The sequence below is a fragment of the Myotis brandtii genome, unplaced genomic scaffold (genome assembly GCF_000412655.1).
Source record: "Myotis brandtii unplaced genomic scaffold, ASM41265v1 scaffold410, whole genome shotgun sequence".
Lineage (NCBI taxonomy): Eukaryota > Metazoa > Chordata > Mammalia > Chiroptera > Vespertilionidae > Myotis > Myotis brandtii.
Genome location: NW_005365764.1, coordinates 1,237,123 through 1,253,329, shown reverse-complemented (window position 1 = coordinate 1,253,329; position 16,207 = coordinate 1,237,123). Strand labels below are relative to the sequence as shown.

At 63.1% G+C, this 16,207-nt stretch overlaps 1 protein-coding gene across 1 annotated transcript in view; it reads left to right on the top strand.

Annotated features, from left to right (window-relative positions):
- The window catches only part of CASZ1 (castor zinc finger 1), a 35,233-nt gene that overhangs the window by 9,337 nt on the left and 9,689 nt on the right, over positions 1 to 16,207 (top strand). Inside the window, exons 2-13 of the mRNA XM_014545453.1 lie at positions 3 to 128; positions 3,305 to 4,139; positions 5,386 to 5,454; positions 6,905 to 6,995; positions 8,028 to 8,192; positions 9,165 to 9,337; positions 9,565 to 10,412; positions 12,614 to 12,749; positions 12,984 to 13,047; positions 14,302 to 14,456; positions 14,594 to 14,716; positions 15,580 to 15,918. Of these exons, the coding sequence (XP_014400939.1) occupies positions 3 to 128; positions 3,305 to 4,139; positions 5,386 to 5,454; positions 6,905 to 6,995; positions 8,028 to 8,192; positions 9,165 to 9,337; positions 9,565 to 10,412; positions 12,614 to 12,749; positions 12,984 to 13,047; positions 14,302 to 14,456; positions 14,594 to 14,716; positions 15,580 to 15,918 (3,124 nt within the window). The remainder of the gene's footprint in view (positions 1 to 2; positions 129 to 3,304; positions 4,140 to 5,385; positions 5,455 to 6,904; positions 6,996 to 8,027; positions 8,193 to 9,164; positions 9,338 to 9,564; positions 10,413 to 12,613; positions 12,750 to 12,983; positions 13,048 to 14,301; positions 14,457 to 14,593; positions 14,717 to 15,579; positions 15,919 to 16,207) is intronic.

The window sequence follows — 16,207 nt, the reverse complement described above, 5'->3', positions numbered from 1 at the left end:
GGGGCAGCCCCGGGGCTGCAGCGACGAGGAGGACCACGGCGAGGAGCCCAAGGATGGCGCGGCCGAGAAGGACACGGACAGGGCAGCCTCCAAGGACAGCGGTGGCCCTGGTGCCAAGCAGCCCTCAGGTGGGTGTCTGGAGCCCTGGACGGGCATCACCTGGTGAGGAGGCCCAGCGGGAAGGAGGGGTGTGTCCACGGAACATGCCCGCTTCTCTCACTCTGGTTCCAGATATTGGCGCCAAGTTCCCCAGGGAGGACTCCTGCGGAGAGGGGGCTGGGGCAGAGCTACAGTCTAGAACGGGGAGTCCAGTTGGGCAGGCATCCGAGTGAAACCAGGGGTGAGAGGGGACCGGCCTGAGAAGGCAGCTTCCCTAGGGTGTGAGCGGGCCTGGGGGTGGGGGCTGCCGAACACACAGTGGGTCTTCAGGAAGCCGTGAGTGGAGGGATAGATGGGTGGACAGGCAGGCGGATGGACGGAGAGTGTGGGTAGACAACTACATGCGTGTGCAGAGAGGAGCCGGGTGGAGGACACGGTCACGGGAGCACACGCGCCCGCGGGCTGTCCACGGAGGCTGTTTCCCAGGGAGGTTTCTCCGCGTGGCTGTTGGACAGGCCTGTTCGCCCGCTCTCCCTTCCCTGCTCCCTGACGCCTTTCCCACTGTCTCCCCCCGCCCCCACCTTCTCCCTCCCGGGGACCCCGGCCATCCTCAGCAGGACCCCTCAGACAGGGCACAGGGCCTCAGGGTGGCCCAGCCCGAATGTCCCATGACACCTGCCTGCCCCGGACACGTCCTCTGGCCGACCTCTTCCACGAGGTGGCGGAGGCCCGGCTTTGGCTGATGTCTCCTTGTCCTTAGAGCAGCCCTGAACTCCTTCTGCTCTGGGGAGGGAGGGGGTCACCCCTAGGACTGGAACCCCAGGATTTGGGGTCTCGCTCAGCTCCCCAGCCTCCTTCCCAGGCCTGTGCCTGGTGCCGAGCCGCCCCTGCCCGCGCCCCTGCCCCCCTCCCCCTGCAGTGAGGGGCACATCCCCTCCCAGCGCGGGGAGCCCTGCGCAGCCACATAATTATGCATATAAGATATAAACAGAGCTGTTTAATTATCCTTCGCCACATCAGTGACAGAGTAATTAACAAACATTGCAAGATCAATGAGGAAAAGTGTGACCTTCAGCTTCCTCTGATAGGAAAAGCCCTTGCCTTTCCCAGACGCAAGGTGATTGCGCGGGGCCCGAGGGGAGGAGAGAGGAAGAGGGGAGGGATAGGACCTCTGTCCCTTCAGCGCCCCAGCCCCTCCCACGCCCAGCTCTGTCCTGCCCAGCTCGCCTGGACCTCTGCCTCCTGCCTCCTGTGCTCCCGGGAATGGAGAGCCGGTGACAGGAGGCGGGGCGGGAAACACCAGTAGTCTCATGGCCCAGGCCTCACCCCTCTGGTTTGAGGCCCCGTGGGACTCCGGTGTGGCCATGAGAGAGCCCAGGGCTGAGCGACCCACTACGGGCTGGGCCCCGGCCGCCCTCTCTGGGCCCAGGCCTGTGGGCTGACTTGGGACCCCGGCCTGGCCCCCTCCCTGCTCTAAGCCGCCTGCCCTTCACAGCCTTCTGTCTCTCTGCCATATATAGTGAGGGCTCAGCTGCCTCCAGCTATTTTTAGGCCCTTTCCCTGGTCCCTGAGCCACTGAATCTGACAGCAAGAGCCCACTCCCCCCAGGCTGGGCCCCGGCCTTGGAGCTTACGGTCAGGACAGCAGCCCACAGGCCACTGCCCCACCCCACCCCCACCCCCAGGGGGACAGCTGTCTGTCCGCTCTTGAGCCACTCTGCCCGCCTCAGGTGCTGCCCATGACTGTCTCCTCCTCACCTGGGGGTGGGGGGTCCCAGTCCTCCCAGGACTGCCCCCCCTACCCCCCGCCCCCGGAGCTCAGAGCCTCTCCCTGCACATCTGGCTGGGTTTTCTCTTGCTCCCAAGCCCAGTCTTGCCCTATGAGACCACCTCCAGGTGTGGTCTGAGAACTCCAGCCCCGGCAGGTTGGCGCGGGGATCGGGAGGAGACCCCCATCTGCTACGCGGCCAGAGTCCTGCGCCTCCCACCCTGTCTTTAGCCACATCTTCCCCTGACTGTGCTTCTAGGCCCCGCAGCCTGGGGCCCTACCACCCTGAGTGTGCCCGCCTGGGTGTGCGGGCTCTGACACAAGTGGGGAGACAGAAACGTCCCCTGGGGCCCATGGGGGTCTCACCCTCCCGTGTGCACCCACCCCTGGTTCTGGGCAGAGCACATAGTAGGTGTTCAGCCAGCATTCAGCGAAGGAAGGAATGTCTTGTGCGAGCGGAGGGGTCACCTGTCTGATGGGGTGGAAGGTCGTGTGTGGAAGGGAGGGGTCTCCAGGGAAGAGCCCCGAGAGGGTCGTATCATCTGACCTCCGCATCCTGAGATGAGTCTCGGGGAGCTGGGCGTGGCGTTTGGGTGGTTTGTGTACGTGTGTCTGTAAGTCAGGAAGCGGGCAGGGATGTGAGGTCGATGGCGAGCGTGTGTGCACGTGGTCCCCTGTGGGGGTTGCTCGGGTTCTCCGTGTCCCTGGCGTGGACTCGGGTGGGGCAGACATGGGTCACACCTGGGCCTGCTGCCTCTCTGGCCCCGACTCCGCGGGTGGCCACCTTGTGCACGAGCGCGTGCCCAGAGGACTCACAAGTCAAGCGAGCGCACCAAGGCTCTCTGCCCTCAGCCCTGTGTCTGGGATCATTAGGAATCGGGGGCTCTGGGCGGGGCCACCAGGCCAGTCCCCCCCAGGGGTAAGGGCCTGTATGTCCATTTGTGGGGCTCGGGGAGGGTCCTCGGGCAGGCCCAGCCAGGCGCACCCCAACCCCACCCACGGAGGCTCCCTCAGCCGCCGGCCCACGTCCCACCTGCCCGGCCCTGTCCCCCCACCCTTCAGGCAGGCTGGGCTCTGCCTTACTTCCAGTAAAATGGCTTCGTCTTCATATTAGGCCAAGGCGAGAGCGGAGACATTTATGAAACTTTGTTTAATGTACTGAAAAGCCATCGGCCAGAACATTTAGGAAATTGATTTTCCTGGCATTGATGAACTCGTTTTATTTTACCCCAGTATTAATTACTTTTTTTTTAAACAAATTAATTTAAGAGTCGTAAAACCTAACAAGTGAGCCAAATGTCCATAGATCATGTCCCGCTCCGCCCCTCCCCACACCGGCCCCCTCCCTCTGCGGGTGGGGGCTCCTGCCCTTGGGGGGGCTCCCGTCCCCTGCTCCCCGGCTCCCTCCCAGAGGTGACCGCCGTCCTCTCTGCCGTAGGAGAGGCCTCCTCGCTGCGGGACTACGCGGCCTCCACCATGACCGAGTTCCTGGGCATGTTCGGCTACGACGACCAGAACACGAGGGACGAGCTGGCCAGGAAGATCAGCTTCGAGAAGCTGCACGCAGGCTCCGCCCCCGAGGTGGCCACCTCCTCCGCGCTGCCCGCCGGGGAGGACGCCCTCAGCAAGCGGGCGCGTTTCTCCAAGTACGAGGAGTACATCCGGAAGCTCAAGGCGGGCGAGCAGCTCTCCTGGCCGGCCCACGGCACCAAGGCCGAGGAGCGCGCGGGCAAGGACTCCCTGGGCCCCCTGCCCGGCCTGCGGCTGCCCAGCCACACGGCGCACCTGGAGACCAAGGCCACCATCCTGCCGTTGCCCTCACACAGCAGCGTCCCCATGCAGGGCCTGGTGGCCCGGGCCTCCAAGTACGACTTCTTCATCCAGAAACTGAAGACGGGCGAGAACCTGCGGCCCCAGAACGGGAGCACCTACAAGAAGCCGTCCAAGTACGACCTGGAGAACGTCAAGTACCTGCACCTCTTCAAACCCGGGGAGGGCAGCCCCGACATGGGCGGGGCCATCGCCTTCAAGACGGGCAAGGTGGGGCGCCCCTCCAAGTACGACGTCCGGGCCATCCAGAAGCCGGGCCCTGCCAAGGTGCCACCCGCTCCCAGCCTGGCTCCTGCTCCCCTCGCCAGCGTGCCCAGTGCTCCCAGCGCGGCTGGGCCGGGGCCCGAGCCACCTGCCTCCCTGCCCTTCAACACTCCCGAGTACCTGAAGTCGACCTTCTCCAAAACAGACTCCATCACCACGGGGACCGTCTCCACTGTCAAGTAAGGCACGCCCCTCCCCGCTGCCTGCCCCCCGGGCTACGGCCCTGCCTTTGAAGCGCACGTCTGTGGACACACACATCTGCTATGCACTCGTACACTCTAGGATTCTCACGCATGTGCTGCTGCTCACACGTGTGTGCTCACACACACATTCACGCGTGTCCCTCTGCCCGCGTGAGCGCTCATGCCCAGTTCAGGGGCCCACACACTACACGTCTTGCTGTACACACATACCTCACACTGGGCACTTGTGTGCATGTGCTTTCTGCTAACACACATACCACAGGCTCCTGCCACCCTGTTTGCCTGTAACTGGCTTTCCCTCCTGCCACCCCCAGGCCCAAATACAGGCTGAGGGAAGTCCGGGGGGGGCGGTTCCGGAGTCCAAGCTGGTGGCCATGGCTCCTGGGTCCAGAGCCTGGGCCACAGGGAAGGCAGCAAGAGAAGGCAGGAGGCTGGGGAGGGAGCGGGCACACTCAGCCCTAACCCCCGGGCCAGTGGTTTTCAGCTGCTGCGCCCCAAGAATTTTTAAAAACATGCAATAGCCGACTCTTTAGTCAGGAGCACTGACCTCTTTTCCCTGAGTTTGTCAAATAAAAAAATGACAACGGCCAACACAATAGTCGTGGTGTGAAATGAATCGAAGTGATACCTAGTTTTTTGTGTCAGATCGGCAAAAAGTGTATTTTGGCGTGTGCCGCAGAGTTTTAGTAAGTAGCTTGTGTGTGCCCCGAGATGAAAAAGGTTGAAACCGTTGCCCCAGCCAATGGTAAAATGACTGGTCACGGATGGTGGGGCTGAATGAGACCCTCTCCCCCGAGATGGGGCCACGCACCTGGGAGCGGATCTGGGGAGCCGCCTGCCCTCTGGGGCCGGTCTTGCCCCTTCCCCTGGGGATGTCCCTGTGGTACCTGGCACCCCTCCTCAGCCAGCAGCCTCCTGACTCCCGGGGTGTGGGGGGGTCAGGCCCAACTTCTGAGGCTCCTGCCGGTTAGACGAGGCCAGGCCCGTGCCCGAGGCGGAGCCCCCCGGCCCTGCCGCTCCGAACTCCTGGCTGGGTCTGAGCTTGTTGAACCCAAGCCAGACATTCGGCATGGGACTCGCTCAGTCCCACCCTGAGTGCCTCAACCACCGAGCGAGGGAGCGAAGGGCCAGGCCCCAGGGCAGGGAGCTGCCTCCCAGATGCTCCTGGGGCATGAGGCCACCCCCTGTCCGCTAATCGGCTGTGCCCTGTGTCTCTCACCAGGAACGGATTGCCCACAGATAAACCAGCTGTCACCGAAGATGTAAACATTTACCAGAAATATATTGCCAGGTAGGTCCCTGGGGAGGAGACTGCCACGGAGAGCAGGTGGGGGGGCACCAGGAATGCCTGGGGACTGGGACCAGATGTCCATACGACCACGAGTGCCAAGGTGCCTTCCCATCCCCATACACTCCTGCCCCATCTCAGAGGCCCTGCCCTCGGGGTGGGACCCGGGCCACAGCTTGTACCCCAGGCAGGACAGGGTACCTGAAGGGGCCCAAGGGCAGGGCCTGGCCACAGGTGAGTGTAGGGCCCCTCCACAGCTCACACGGGGCCCTGGGTGGGTGTGGGCCCCCGGAACTGGCCAGAATGCACTCGCCAGGCCAGGCCTGGGCCCTCACCCCCTGACTCCAGACCTGTCCCTTTACACCCTTAAGGCAGCAGGACTGGCAGGTAACCTTCCCCTCAACAGATTCCCCAAGTCAGGGCCCTGGCTGCCAGCGCCTGGCAGGGCAGCACATGGCAGGGTCGTGCCCGGCAGCTGCCTTTCTGCTGATCTTCCAGGTTCTCCCCGTCCCTCTCTGTCTTTCCAGCTTTGCTCTGCTCTCTTTATTATTATTATTATTATCATTATTATTAGCGCCTCAGCAGATGGCCCTTTTGGCAGCTTCAGCTTAAATATTTATTTGCAAGTGGTTCTCCCCCTGACAAGGGGGCCTCCTCTCACTCTCCCGCCGTCTCTCGCCATCCCGGCCGGGCAGGCGGGCTGAGCCTGCCACCTCCTCCGCAGTTGTCATGGCATGTTCTCCCCAGGGTGGCCGTCCCCGGGGCTGGGAGAGCCACGCCCGGCAACATCTCGGCCTGGAGACGGCCTGGGGTTTCAGGGAGGTGGGCAGTGGCCAGGCAGCTGGGGCTCCTGGCTTCAGAGTCGGCTGGAGAGTGAGCTCCCCGCCTCGGGAAACCAAACAGATGCTGTGCGTTAAAAATTCATAGCTCTGCCCTGTTTCAAGTGTCAGGAAAGCCCAGGAAAGAGAACTGTCTAGCTGCATCTCTCGGCAATAGAGCCCTGGCCCAGCTCAGCGGGGTCCCGGCACCTGGCCCAGTGCTGGGCGGTCGGCAGCACCTGCACAAGAGGCAGTTGGGCCACCGTGGGGGCTCCTGCCTTCCCCATCCCATCCCATCCCATCCGGGTCTCTGCTCCGTCTCTGCTCTGACTTCTGGCTGCCCCAGCTCCTTCCTCTCCACTTTGGTGCCAGGCCTCGGTGCCTTCCCTGGCACTCACTCCCAGGGGAGAGGGACTCCCCGGGCAGATGGCTCTAGGCTTCCTGATGGGCTCAATTGCTTGTCCTGGCCTCCTCAGGCTTCCACCCCTCCACCCCTGCAGACCACCTCTGCCCTCCACACCCCCACACAGGGCCCGGCACTTCTCGGCGGCACAGGCATAGACTCCTCCTGGCTGCTTAGGCCCGGTCCCCTGGGCCTGGCCCCGGAGAGGTCTGAGCCGACCCCTCCCCTGCAGGTTCTCGGGCAGCCAGCACTGCGGCCACATCCACTGCGCCTACCAGTACCGCGAGCACTACCACTGCCTGGATCCCGAGTGCAACTACCAGGTAAGGCCCCTCGGTCACCGCCTGCTCCTGTGCCAACGGCCACGGGAGCCTCTCCAAAGTGGGATGGGAGCTCAGTTCTGCCCGGGCTGCCCGGACTTAACTCAGGGAGGCAGAGAGGCCAGAAAACCACTGGCCTGTCCATGCACCCAGACCCCTGCCCACAGGCATCTGGTAGGATCTGGAGCCATCTGCAACCTGGTGCTAATAATTCAAATGCCCACTCACGGCGTCTGCCTTGCACCAAGGGCTGTGCCAGAGCCCAAGCACCTTACCTAATTGATCTTCCCAGGGAATTATGAGGTTGGCATTACTGCCCCATTTTACAGATGATAACATTGAGGCTCAGGTCCATTGTCACTTCTATTCAAAGTCACCCGCTGGTGAGTGCAGAGCTCGTGAAAGTGATGGGAGTAAGGGCAGTCTGCCCAGGGCAGTGATGGCGAACCTATGACATGCGTGTCAGAGGTGACACTCGAACTCATTTTTTTGGTTGATTTTTCTTTGTTAAATGGCATTTAAATATATAAAATAAATATCAAAAGTATAAGTCTTTGTTTTACTATGGTTGCAAATATCAAAAAATTTCTGTATGTGACACGGCACCAGAGTTAAGTTAGGGTTTTTCAAAATGCTGACACGCCAAGCTCAAAAGGTTCGCCATCACTGGGCTAGGGGCTGCTCCCTTTGCCTCGCCAGGGAGCCCAGCCCGGCAGAGCCCATCGGTGGCTCTGGGCAAAGTGTGTCCCTCAGAGCCCCTGCCTTAGAGGCTTGGTCCAGTTCATCCTCTCTGCTCCTGGGCATGGCTGTCGGGAGCCTGAGGGGAGGTCAGGGCAGAGTCTGTGGGTCTGGAACCTTGGAATTGTTCCCTCCAGGGTCCCGTGTGCCAGCCTTGGGGCAGTCTGGGCTGCCCGGACCCCACGCAGGGTTATTCACAGGGAGGCCTGAGGAGCCCGGGGCCAGCAGCTGGCCTGGCGCTCTTGGCCTCTGGCAGGCCGGCCAGGCTCCCGCCAACCCGCCGCCCTCTCCCGCCAGAGGTTCACGAGCAAGCAGGACGTGATCCGGCACTACAACATGCACAAGAAGCGCGACAACTCCCTGCAGCACGGCTTCATGCGCTTCAGCCCGCTGGACGACTGCAGCGTCTACTACCACGGCTGCCACCTCAACGGGAAGAGCACCCACTACCACTGCATGCAGGTGCCCCCCGCCCCCACCCCCGACAGGGAGCCTCCCTTCCTCCCATCCCAGGTCCCAGCACAGGGAGACGGGGGGCAAGTGGCGAGTCCTGGGGGCTCAGGCTCAGGCGGCGGCTGGTGGGCCAGGGCGGGGCCTTCCCCATGGCCATACTTGGTGTGGGTGAAATTCAGCGAGCTGTTTATACAGACCGACATTTTTCAGGCTTTAACACCAAGAGCGGCATTGCAAATGATTCCTGAGGAGGTTTTTGTTTAATTCTTTGTTTTAATGCCACGCAGAGTCTGGGCTTTTTCAAGGTGTCAGGTCCAGGGGAGCGACTTTGGGTTGCAAATAGCAGCCGCCGTGCCTCCCCCGGTATTTGTCAGGGGGTTGTTATGGCCTCCGTGAGACAACCTGGGCCCGGGGGAGAGGGGGGCTCGCTCTCTGGGCTCTGAGATGGTGCAGACACTGGCACGGCCCAGCCTTCGCTGGTGTTCAGATTCCACTGGTTTTTACTCGATATGGCAACGTTGCCTGCCTTGGCCCAGCTGGGGTGGGAGGGGAGGGCCCTGTGCCAGGAACCTGCTGCTGAGCGCGTCCCTGGGCTAAAGGTGACCGCCAGGCCCCCGGGTCCGGCCTGCCTACCCCTGGGGGCTTTAGAGGTGGAGCCACAGATTGGAACTCCAAACCCACCCCCTGCAGGAAGGGGCTCCCACGCCTCTGCCCGGGATGTCCTGGGTCCCAGAGGGCAACCTGACCCGCAGCACAGGCAGGGCCAGGCCCTGAGGCCTGCCGGGTCGTGAGGGGTTCTCTGTGCGCTCCCTGAGTTACCCTCGGGCCCCCAGCTGGGTGTGTACAGGTGCAGACGTGCCCTGAGCAGGGAGGCCAGCGGCCCAGGCCCCCAGGCTCCGGCTGCACCCATCAGAACAGCCGCTCTGGCCTTGCCCGGGGTGCCTGGCCCGGGTTCCCCTGACAGCCATCCGACCCCCGCAGGTTGGCTGTAACAAGGTGTACACGAGCACGTCGGACGTGATGACGCACGAGAACTTCCACAAGAAGAACACGCAGCTCATCAACGACGGCTTCCAGCGCTTCCGGGCCACCGAGGACTGCGGCACGGCCGACTGCCAGTTCTACGGGCAGAAGACCACACACTTCCACTGCAGGTACCTACCTGGGAGGCTGCCCAGGGAGGCTCGCCGGCCTCGGGGAGGGACAGAAGGCTGGAAACCAGGCCCCAGGGGCGGCTGGGGGCCCTGCGTCCTCACAGGAGCAGGAACAGCAGAGAGGGCGGCTCAGAGGCCCCGTCTCGATGTCCAGGCTGGTGGGAGCAGGGCGGGGCCTCCTCCCGGCCCCACGTGGCCCCGTGACAGGCTCCCGATGTCCCATCCAGGCGCCCCGGCTGCACATTCACCTTCAAGAACAAGTGTGACATCGAGAAGCACAAGAGCTACCACATCAAGGACGACGCCTATGCCAAGGACGGCTTCAAGAAGTTCTACAAGTACGAGGAGTGCAAGTACGAGGGCTGCGTGTACAGCAAGGCCACCAACCACTTCCACTGCATCCGCGCCGGCTGCGGCTTCACCTTCACCTCCACCAGCCAGATGACCTCGCACAAGCGCAAGCACGAGCGCCGGCACATCCGCTCGTCGGGCGTGCTGGGGCTGCCGCCCTCGCTGCTGGGCGCCAAGGACACCGAGCAGGAGGAGTCCAGCAACGACGACCTGGTGGACTTCTCTGCCCTGAGCAGCAAGAACTCCAGCCTGAGCGCCTCCCCCACCAGCCAGCAGTCCTCCGCCTCCCTGGCCACCGCCACCGCCACCGCCGAGGCCGTGCCCGGGGCCACCAAGCCTCCCAACAGCAAGATCTCCGGGCTGCTGTCCCAGGGCCTGCCCGGCTCCATCCCCCTGGCCCTGGCCCTCTCCAACTCAGGCCTGCCCACCGCTGCCTCCTACTTCCCCATCCTCCCGGGCAGGGGCAGCGCCTCCCTGCCTGTGGGCACCCCCGGCCTCATGGGTGCCATGTCGTCCGGGGCAGCAGCCACGGCGACACCCGACACAGCCACTCTGGGCGCCTCGGGAGCTGGTGACTCAGCCCCCGCCACCGCCACTGCCGCTTCTGTCTCGGTGCCCCCCGCCTCCATCATGGAGAGGATCTCTGCGAGCAAGGGCCTCATCTCGCCCATGATGGCCAGGCTGGCCGCGGCCGCCCTCAAGCCCTCTGCCACCTTTGATCCAGGTGAGCAGGCTGGGCCCTGCCCAGGAAGCAAGCACCTTGCAGGCCCCGGGAGCTCCCTGGCCTCGGGTGGCAGAGCAGAGTGGGGGGGTGTGTGGCAGAGGCATCTTCCTGCTCCCTACACCCAAGTCCCCTGCCCCTCGAGCCCCCGTCTTTGCCTCGTCTCTGCCTCCATCCTGTTTCTTTCCTACTTGGGGCCCCTCATTCTGACCGGCCCACCCGAGGCAGCTCTTGCTTCTGACTCCTCATCTGTGAAGTGGGGGTGCCTGGCTGCCCCCCGCCCTGGTCTTCTCCCACCAGCCGCTGCCAGGAGCAGGCCCTGAGTCCCAGTTCCCTCCAGGTGGCGTGGCGGGGACAGGAGTCCAGCCCCGTGGCGGGTGGCTGCACTTCAGGAACACGTGGGGAGATTCATGCCCAGATGGCCCCCGAGGCTGCGAAGGCCCTTCCCAGCTCTGCTCAGTCCGCCCGCCCAGTAGAACTTTCTCCACCAGGGAACGCCCTGACCTGCGCTGTCCACACGCAGCCCCGGCACAGGCGGCTGCTGAGGGTTGGAGTGGCCGGTGCAGCCCAGGGACTGGGCGCGTGGCATTCCTTTCATTTCAGCCTCACCATTGGCTCCCTCGTGGGGGCCGGGGAGCCGGTCACATCTGTCCCCCCGCTGGCCCACCGGGAGGGGGGCCTCCTTTCGCTCACGTTTCCTGCTCTTTTACAATTGTTTCTGCTTCTCTCCTCTGGAATATTTTGGTTTTTCTGTGTCCCTCACACCTCTCCTTTTCCCACTTCCGGGCGATTAGCATTAGTCAAATCCCTGAGAAGAGTTGGCTCAGGTCTGGGGCGTGGCTCAGTTCATTCACTCATTCATTCATTCATTCATTCATTCGACAACCCCTGGTGCTTGCTGAGGCCTGGGCGCCGAGCGGTGCCAGGCGCGTGGCAGGGAAGAGGAGAGGCAGAAGCCCCGCTTGTGGAGCTGACGGAAGTATGGGCTGGTCTGTGCCCGGGCACAGAGCTAGGAGGAGGCGAAGCTGAGCCTCGGACCCCAGCAGTCCGGCTCCTGAGCCTGAGCACCCACTTCCCCGCGAGACTGTCTTGCGATCGGCCATGACTGAGGGTCCCTGTGGCCCATAACTCCCCCCCCAAGCCCCCCGAGGGCTGCCAGTGCTTGACAGGGGGCGGGCCTTCCTGGGGGACCTTGGGCAAGTGACTGGAGAACTGCCGGAACGTGGACACCCTGAGTTCTGAAAACTATAACGTCCCCAACGGGACGCTCCTGTGAGCCGGGGTGGGCCCCCCTCCTGCAAGGCCACACTGGGCTCAGCGGCCAGACTGTCAAGTGCTTCCGTTTCAATAGAAAAATCTCCTTTCCCCAAAAGAAAGGTCAGGCCAAGAGGAGAGGGCTCGCTTTCCTTACTTTTTAATAAAATGCCACTTGCTGTCTGAAGCAGCTCTCTGTCAGCTGCAGCGCCCGGGGGCAGATTAATATTTCAGTCACTGGGGGATGATGGAGGAAGGCTCGGCGGACACGCGCCTGTCAGCGACTTCTTGTGCCCCTTCTCGGCGTGGCCTCCCGAATCCTCTGCCCGCCCGGCCACGTCCACACCCCACGGCTCCCACCGACCGGGGCCGCCCAGCCTCATCTCCGTCCTGGACAGCTTGACGGGCGAGGTCACACAGTTTGAACCGCCCTGATTGGCTGTCAGCTCCCATCGCCCTGACCCGGCAGATGCCCCTCCTAGGCATGCTCAGTGCAAGGCAGGGCCGTCGCCCCGGCAACAGTGGGAAGGGGACCCGCGGAGGGGGCGCCGCTCCCAGTCTAGATCTGCCACTTCCCCTCAGCGTTAACGGAGTCTTTAATAAAAGCCTAAGCGGCAGCCCCACAAATTGGCTGTGACAGTCGGTGGAGAAAATGAAGGGCCCCCACGCCCGTCCCGGCCCCCTCCCCAGCCTCCCGCCCTGCTCATCCAGGAGGCCCTGAGCCTGGACAACTTTGACATAATTTTGCAATAATTATCACTTGAAGAATTGCCACACAGGGGGACGCGTCACCGGCGATCACGTCAGTGGGGAGAACCGCTGACCGGCAGCCAGGGCTCCCGGGGGGCCCCAGCCCACCCGGCACGCTGCCCTCCCTCCGGGGGTTCCGGTGGGCGCCCATAGGCAGCCCTCAGCCCCTCTAACGCCGTCTTCCCTCCCCTCCCCTATAGGAAATGGGCAGCAGGCCACCCCCGCCAGGTTCCCCCCGGCCCCGGTGAAGCAGGAGCCTGGTGAGAACGCGGGTGCCCCAGGTTCCCACGAGGCCTCCCAGGACCGCAGCTCAGACCTGATTGTGAAGGAGCCCAGGTGAGGCGAGGCCGGGGCCTCCCTGCTCTGCTCCCCTGCAGGAGGCGCAGGGGACAGCTCCCTCCGAGCCAGGCCCCACCGGGCACAGGGGCCAAGCCCTCCTGGCAGGGGGTCCGCTCCCTCCTGGCAGGTGCAGCCGCTGGCCGGAGCCCCAGGGCCGGGCTGGGAGGGATGAGGCTCCGGGCTCGGTCCCACGTCCGTCTGAGCTAAAGCCCCTTGGTTTGTGTGTTCCAGTAATGAATCAAATGGCCACGCAGTCCCGGCAAATTCATCTCTTTTATCCTCGCTTATGAATAAGGTAAGAACCATCCATCACACGCCTCCCGTGCCCCCGCCCGGAGAAATTAAAGCTGCGTTGGGGGGTGGGGGGGATGTGTTTGTTTTTTAATGTTTTGCCTCTAATAAGATGAGTTTGTACCATTTAAATTTTGAGGCCATTTTTCATCGGATATAATTTCAGAGCCACTGCTTACAAATTAATTTAATGAACTGGCTGAAGAAATATATCCCAGCCTCCGACACCCCGTTCTCCCCTTCAGATGGAGGGCTCCTAAAGCTTCTCCGGAGCCCTCCAACTTCCCCCGCTGTTAGTTATTCATTTCAATTATTTATTTTATATATTTTGTTTTGTTTGTTTAAGAAAGGGTGGGGGAGGGGGGCCCCAGTGGGAGCAAAGCATCAACCCCCACTTTTCGGGCTGAGTGATGGTCTCGGACGCCTTCTGCAGAGGTCGCTCGGAATATTTATTTTAAATAATGCAGGGTCTTTGTAAATTATACATCATCTCAAATACATTCTCCCCCTTCACGTGATAAATTTGACTACAGCGAGATTAATTTGGTTACTGTACACAAGTGACTGTTGAGGAGGGAGCCGGGCCTCGGCCAGACCTCACGGGTGGGAGTCCTGGCCTGGCCCTTGGCCGGGAAGGAGCCTCCCGCTTTCCTCTGCCCTCTGCCCCCTGCCCCCTGCCCAGCACCTGGCGCCTCTTCCTTCCCTCCCTCTCCTGGTGGCTCTGTGCTCTTCTCTTTCCTCCTTAGGTCACTGCCCCCTGCACCCCCTCGTCCCTTCCTGTCGGAGCCTCCGGCAAGCGGCAAGCCTTTGCGTGCGCACACGCGTGCCCTCCCCCTCCTCGCCCAGCAGCATCCAGCTGTCTCCATCTGACCCCAGGAGCCCCCCTCCCTCCTCGCTGCTCCTCCTTTGTGTGCCTTCTCTTGTTCTCAAGAAATTCGTAGGGGTTCCCCACCTCTCCTCCTCTCGCACTTCTTTTGAAAACCTGGCAGGAAAATAGCGAGGGAGCCTCGGAGTCTGGGGAAAGCTGGGCTGGAGCGTGTGCCCGCCCGGGGCCCAGCAGCACGGGGTGTGTGTGGGAGCCCTGGCCTCTCCGAGGGCCGGGCTGGGCAGCGTCCATTCAGAGAGGGCTCTTCACAGCACTGCCGGCTCTGGTCGGTGTGAGAGGCCCAAGGGGTCCAGAGCTACTGCCACTCCCAGGGCAGCGGGTCTGTGTCCTGAGGCCCCCCAGCCCCAAGCATGGCCCCTGTCCTCCCCACAGATGTCTCAGGGCAACCCCAACCTCGGCAGCCTGTTGAACATCAAGACAGAAGCAGAGGGGAGTCCTAACGTGGAGGCCTTGCCCTTCCTGGGCAAGGCCGCGAAGGCGCTGGTTCAGGAGAAGCTGCCGGAGCCCTGGAAGTTGTACCTGCGCAGGTGAGGGGCCAGCGGGGAGAGCCAGGGGGAGGGAGAGGCCAGGCCACCTGTCCTGGTGGCCGGCGCCCAGCCACACTGCACACCCGGCCTCACCGGAGCGCCAGGGTCTCCTCTAACCAGCCCGCTCCCCTGGCCAGGTTCGGTACCAAGGACTTCTGCGACGCCCAGTGTGACTTCCTTCACAAGGCCCACTTCCACTGCGTGGTGGAGGAGTGCGGCGCGCTGTTCAGCACCCTGGACGGGGCCATCAAGCATGCCAAGTGAGTTGGGGTCCCCGGAAGGGGCCTGTTTAAACCCAGCCCCGTGCATTTATCCATGCTCGGCTCGGGGCCCCGTGGGGCTGGAGGACCCATGTCCATTTCCCACCAGACCCCCAGACGCTGGGCTGGCTTCTCGGATGCAGGCTTCCCCATGCTTCCCATGCTCAGCCCAGCCTGTCCTCCCAGCTCACCAGGCCCAGGGCAGCCCCAGCCCCACCCCAGGCGCTGCCTGCAGAGCCAGCTGCAGAGCCCCCGCTCTGACCGGGCAGGGACCCCCGGAGAAGGCCTTTCCAAGCCCAAACAGTGCATTTGTCGATTCTCTTTGACCTAAAAATAAAGAAGTTAATTTGTGAAACCCATTGAGCTGAAAAGCGGCAAGCCTGGCACCTATTGTAATTGAACCCAGAGCTTACAGTCATTTCAAACAGCTCGTCCCTGCTCCCTGCGCCCGGATCAGGCTCAATGCTACGCAGCCCCAGCTGCTAGTCTGCAGAAGAGCCGACTAAATACCAAGACCCACCTTTGAATTTCAGAGCAGGTTCTGGAAGGATGGGCTTCATGAGGCCAGGGCTTGCTGTCCACCAGCCCCCTCCGTGTGGGGAGGAGTAGGGACAGAGGTCACTGCAGGAAGGTGTGCTCGGACTGAGCCAGAAGCCAGAGTTCAGGACTGGAGTGCACACCTCCCACTCAGCCCTCCCTGCTGGCGGCGATTGGCACTGGGGGCGAGATGGGGACACTGGGCCCTGGGCTTCTGAGACAGGCAGGCCCGCCACGCCCAGGCCTGCCCAGCAGGGGAGGGCGGACCTGCCCGGAGGGCCCGGGGGCCCACTGCCCACCTGAGACCCCCATTCTGCCTCTTGCAGCTTCCACTTCCGGACGGAGGGAGGAGCCGCGAAAGGCAATGCGGAGGCCTCCTTCCCGGCCTCGGCTGCTGAGACCAAACCTTCCTTGGCCCCCTCGTCCCCGCCGGCGCCGCCCGTCACCACGGCCACGGTGTCCTCTCTGGAGGGACCCACTCCCAGCCTGGCCGCGGTGCCCTCCGCCCCCACCCTGCTCGCCTGGAAGCAGCTGGCTTCCACCATACCCCAGATGCCTCAGATTCCAACGTCAGTGCCTCACCTGCCCACTTCGCCCTTGGCAACGACTTCTCTAGAAAACGCCAAGCCCCAGGTCAAACCCGGATTCCTCCAGTTCCAGGAGAAGTGAGTCCCTCGATGACCCGGGAGTCCCGTGTCCCCCGCGTGTCTCGGGAGTAGGTGCTGGCAAGGACCGCCGAGGGCGCTGCCGCCCGGCCTGCAGCTAGCCCCGGCCGTGCCCGGCCTCTCTGGGACCCGGTCATCGGGCAATGTCCTTCTAGCCAAAGATGCTGCTGCTCTGACCCACGTCCTGTGCCCAGAGCAGGTGGCCAGGGTGGGGGAGATGGTGGTGGTGGTGGCCGCTGTTCCAGAGGCCGGTGGTGACCCTGCAAGGACCGACGCAGGGGGCCGGAGT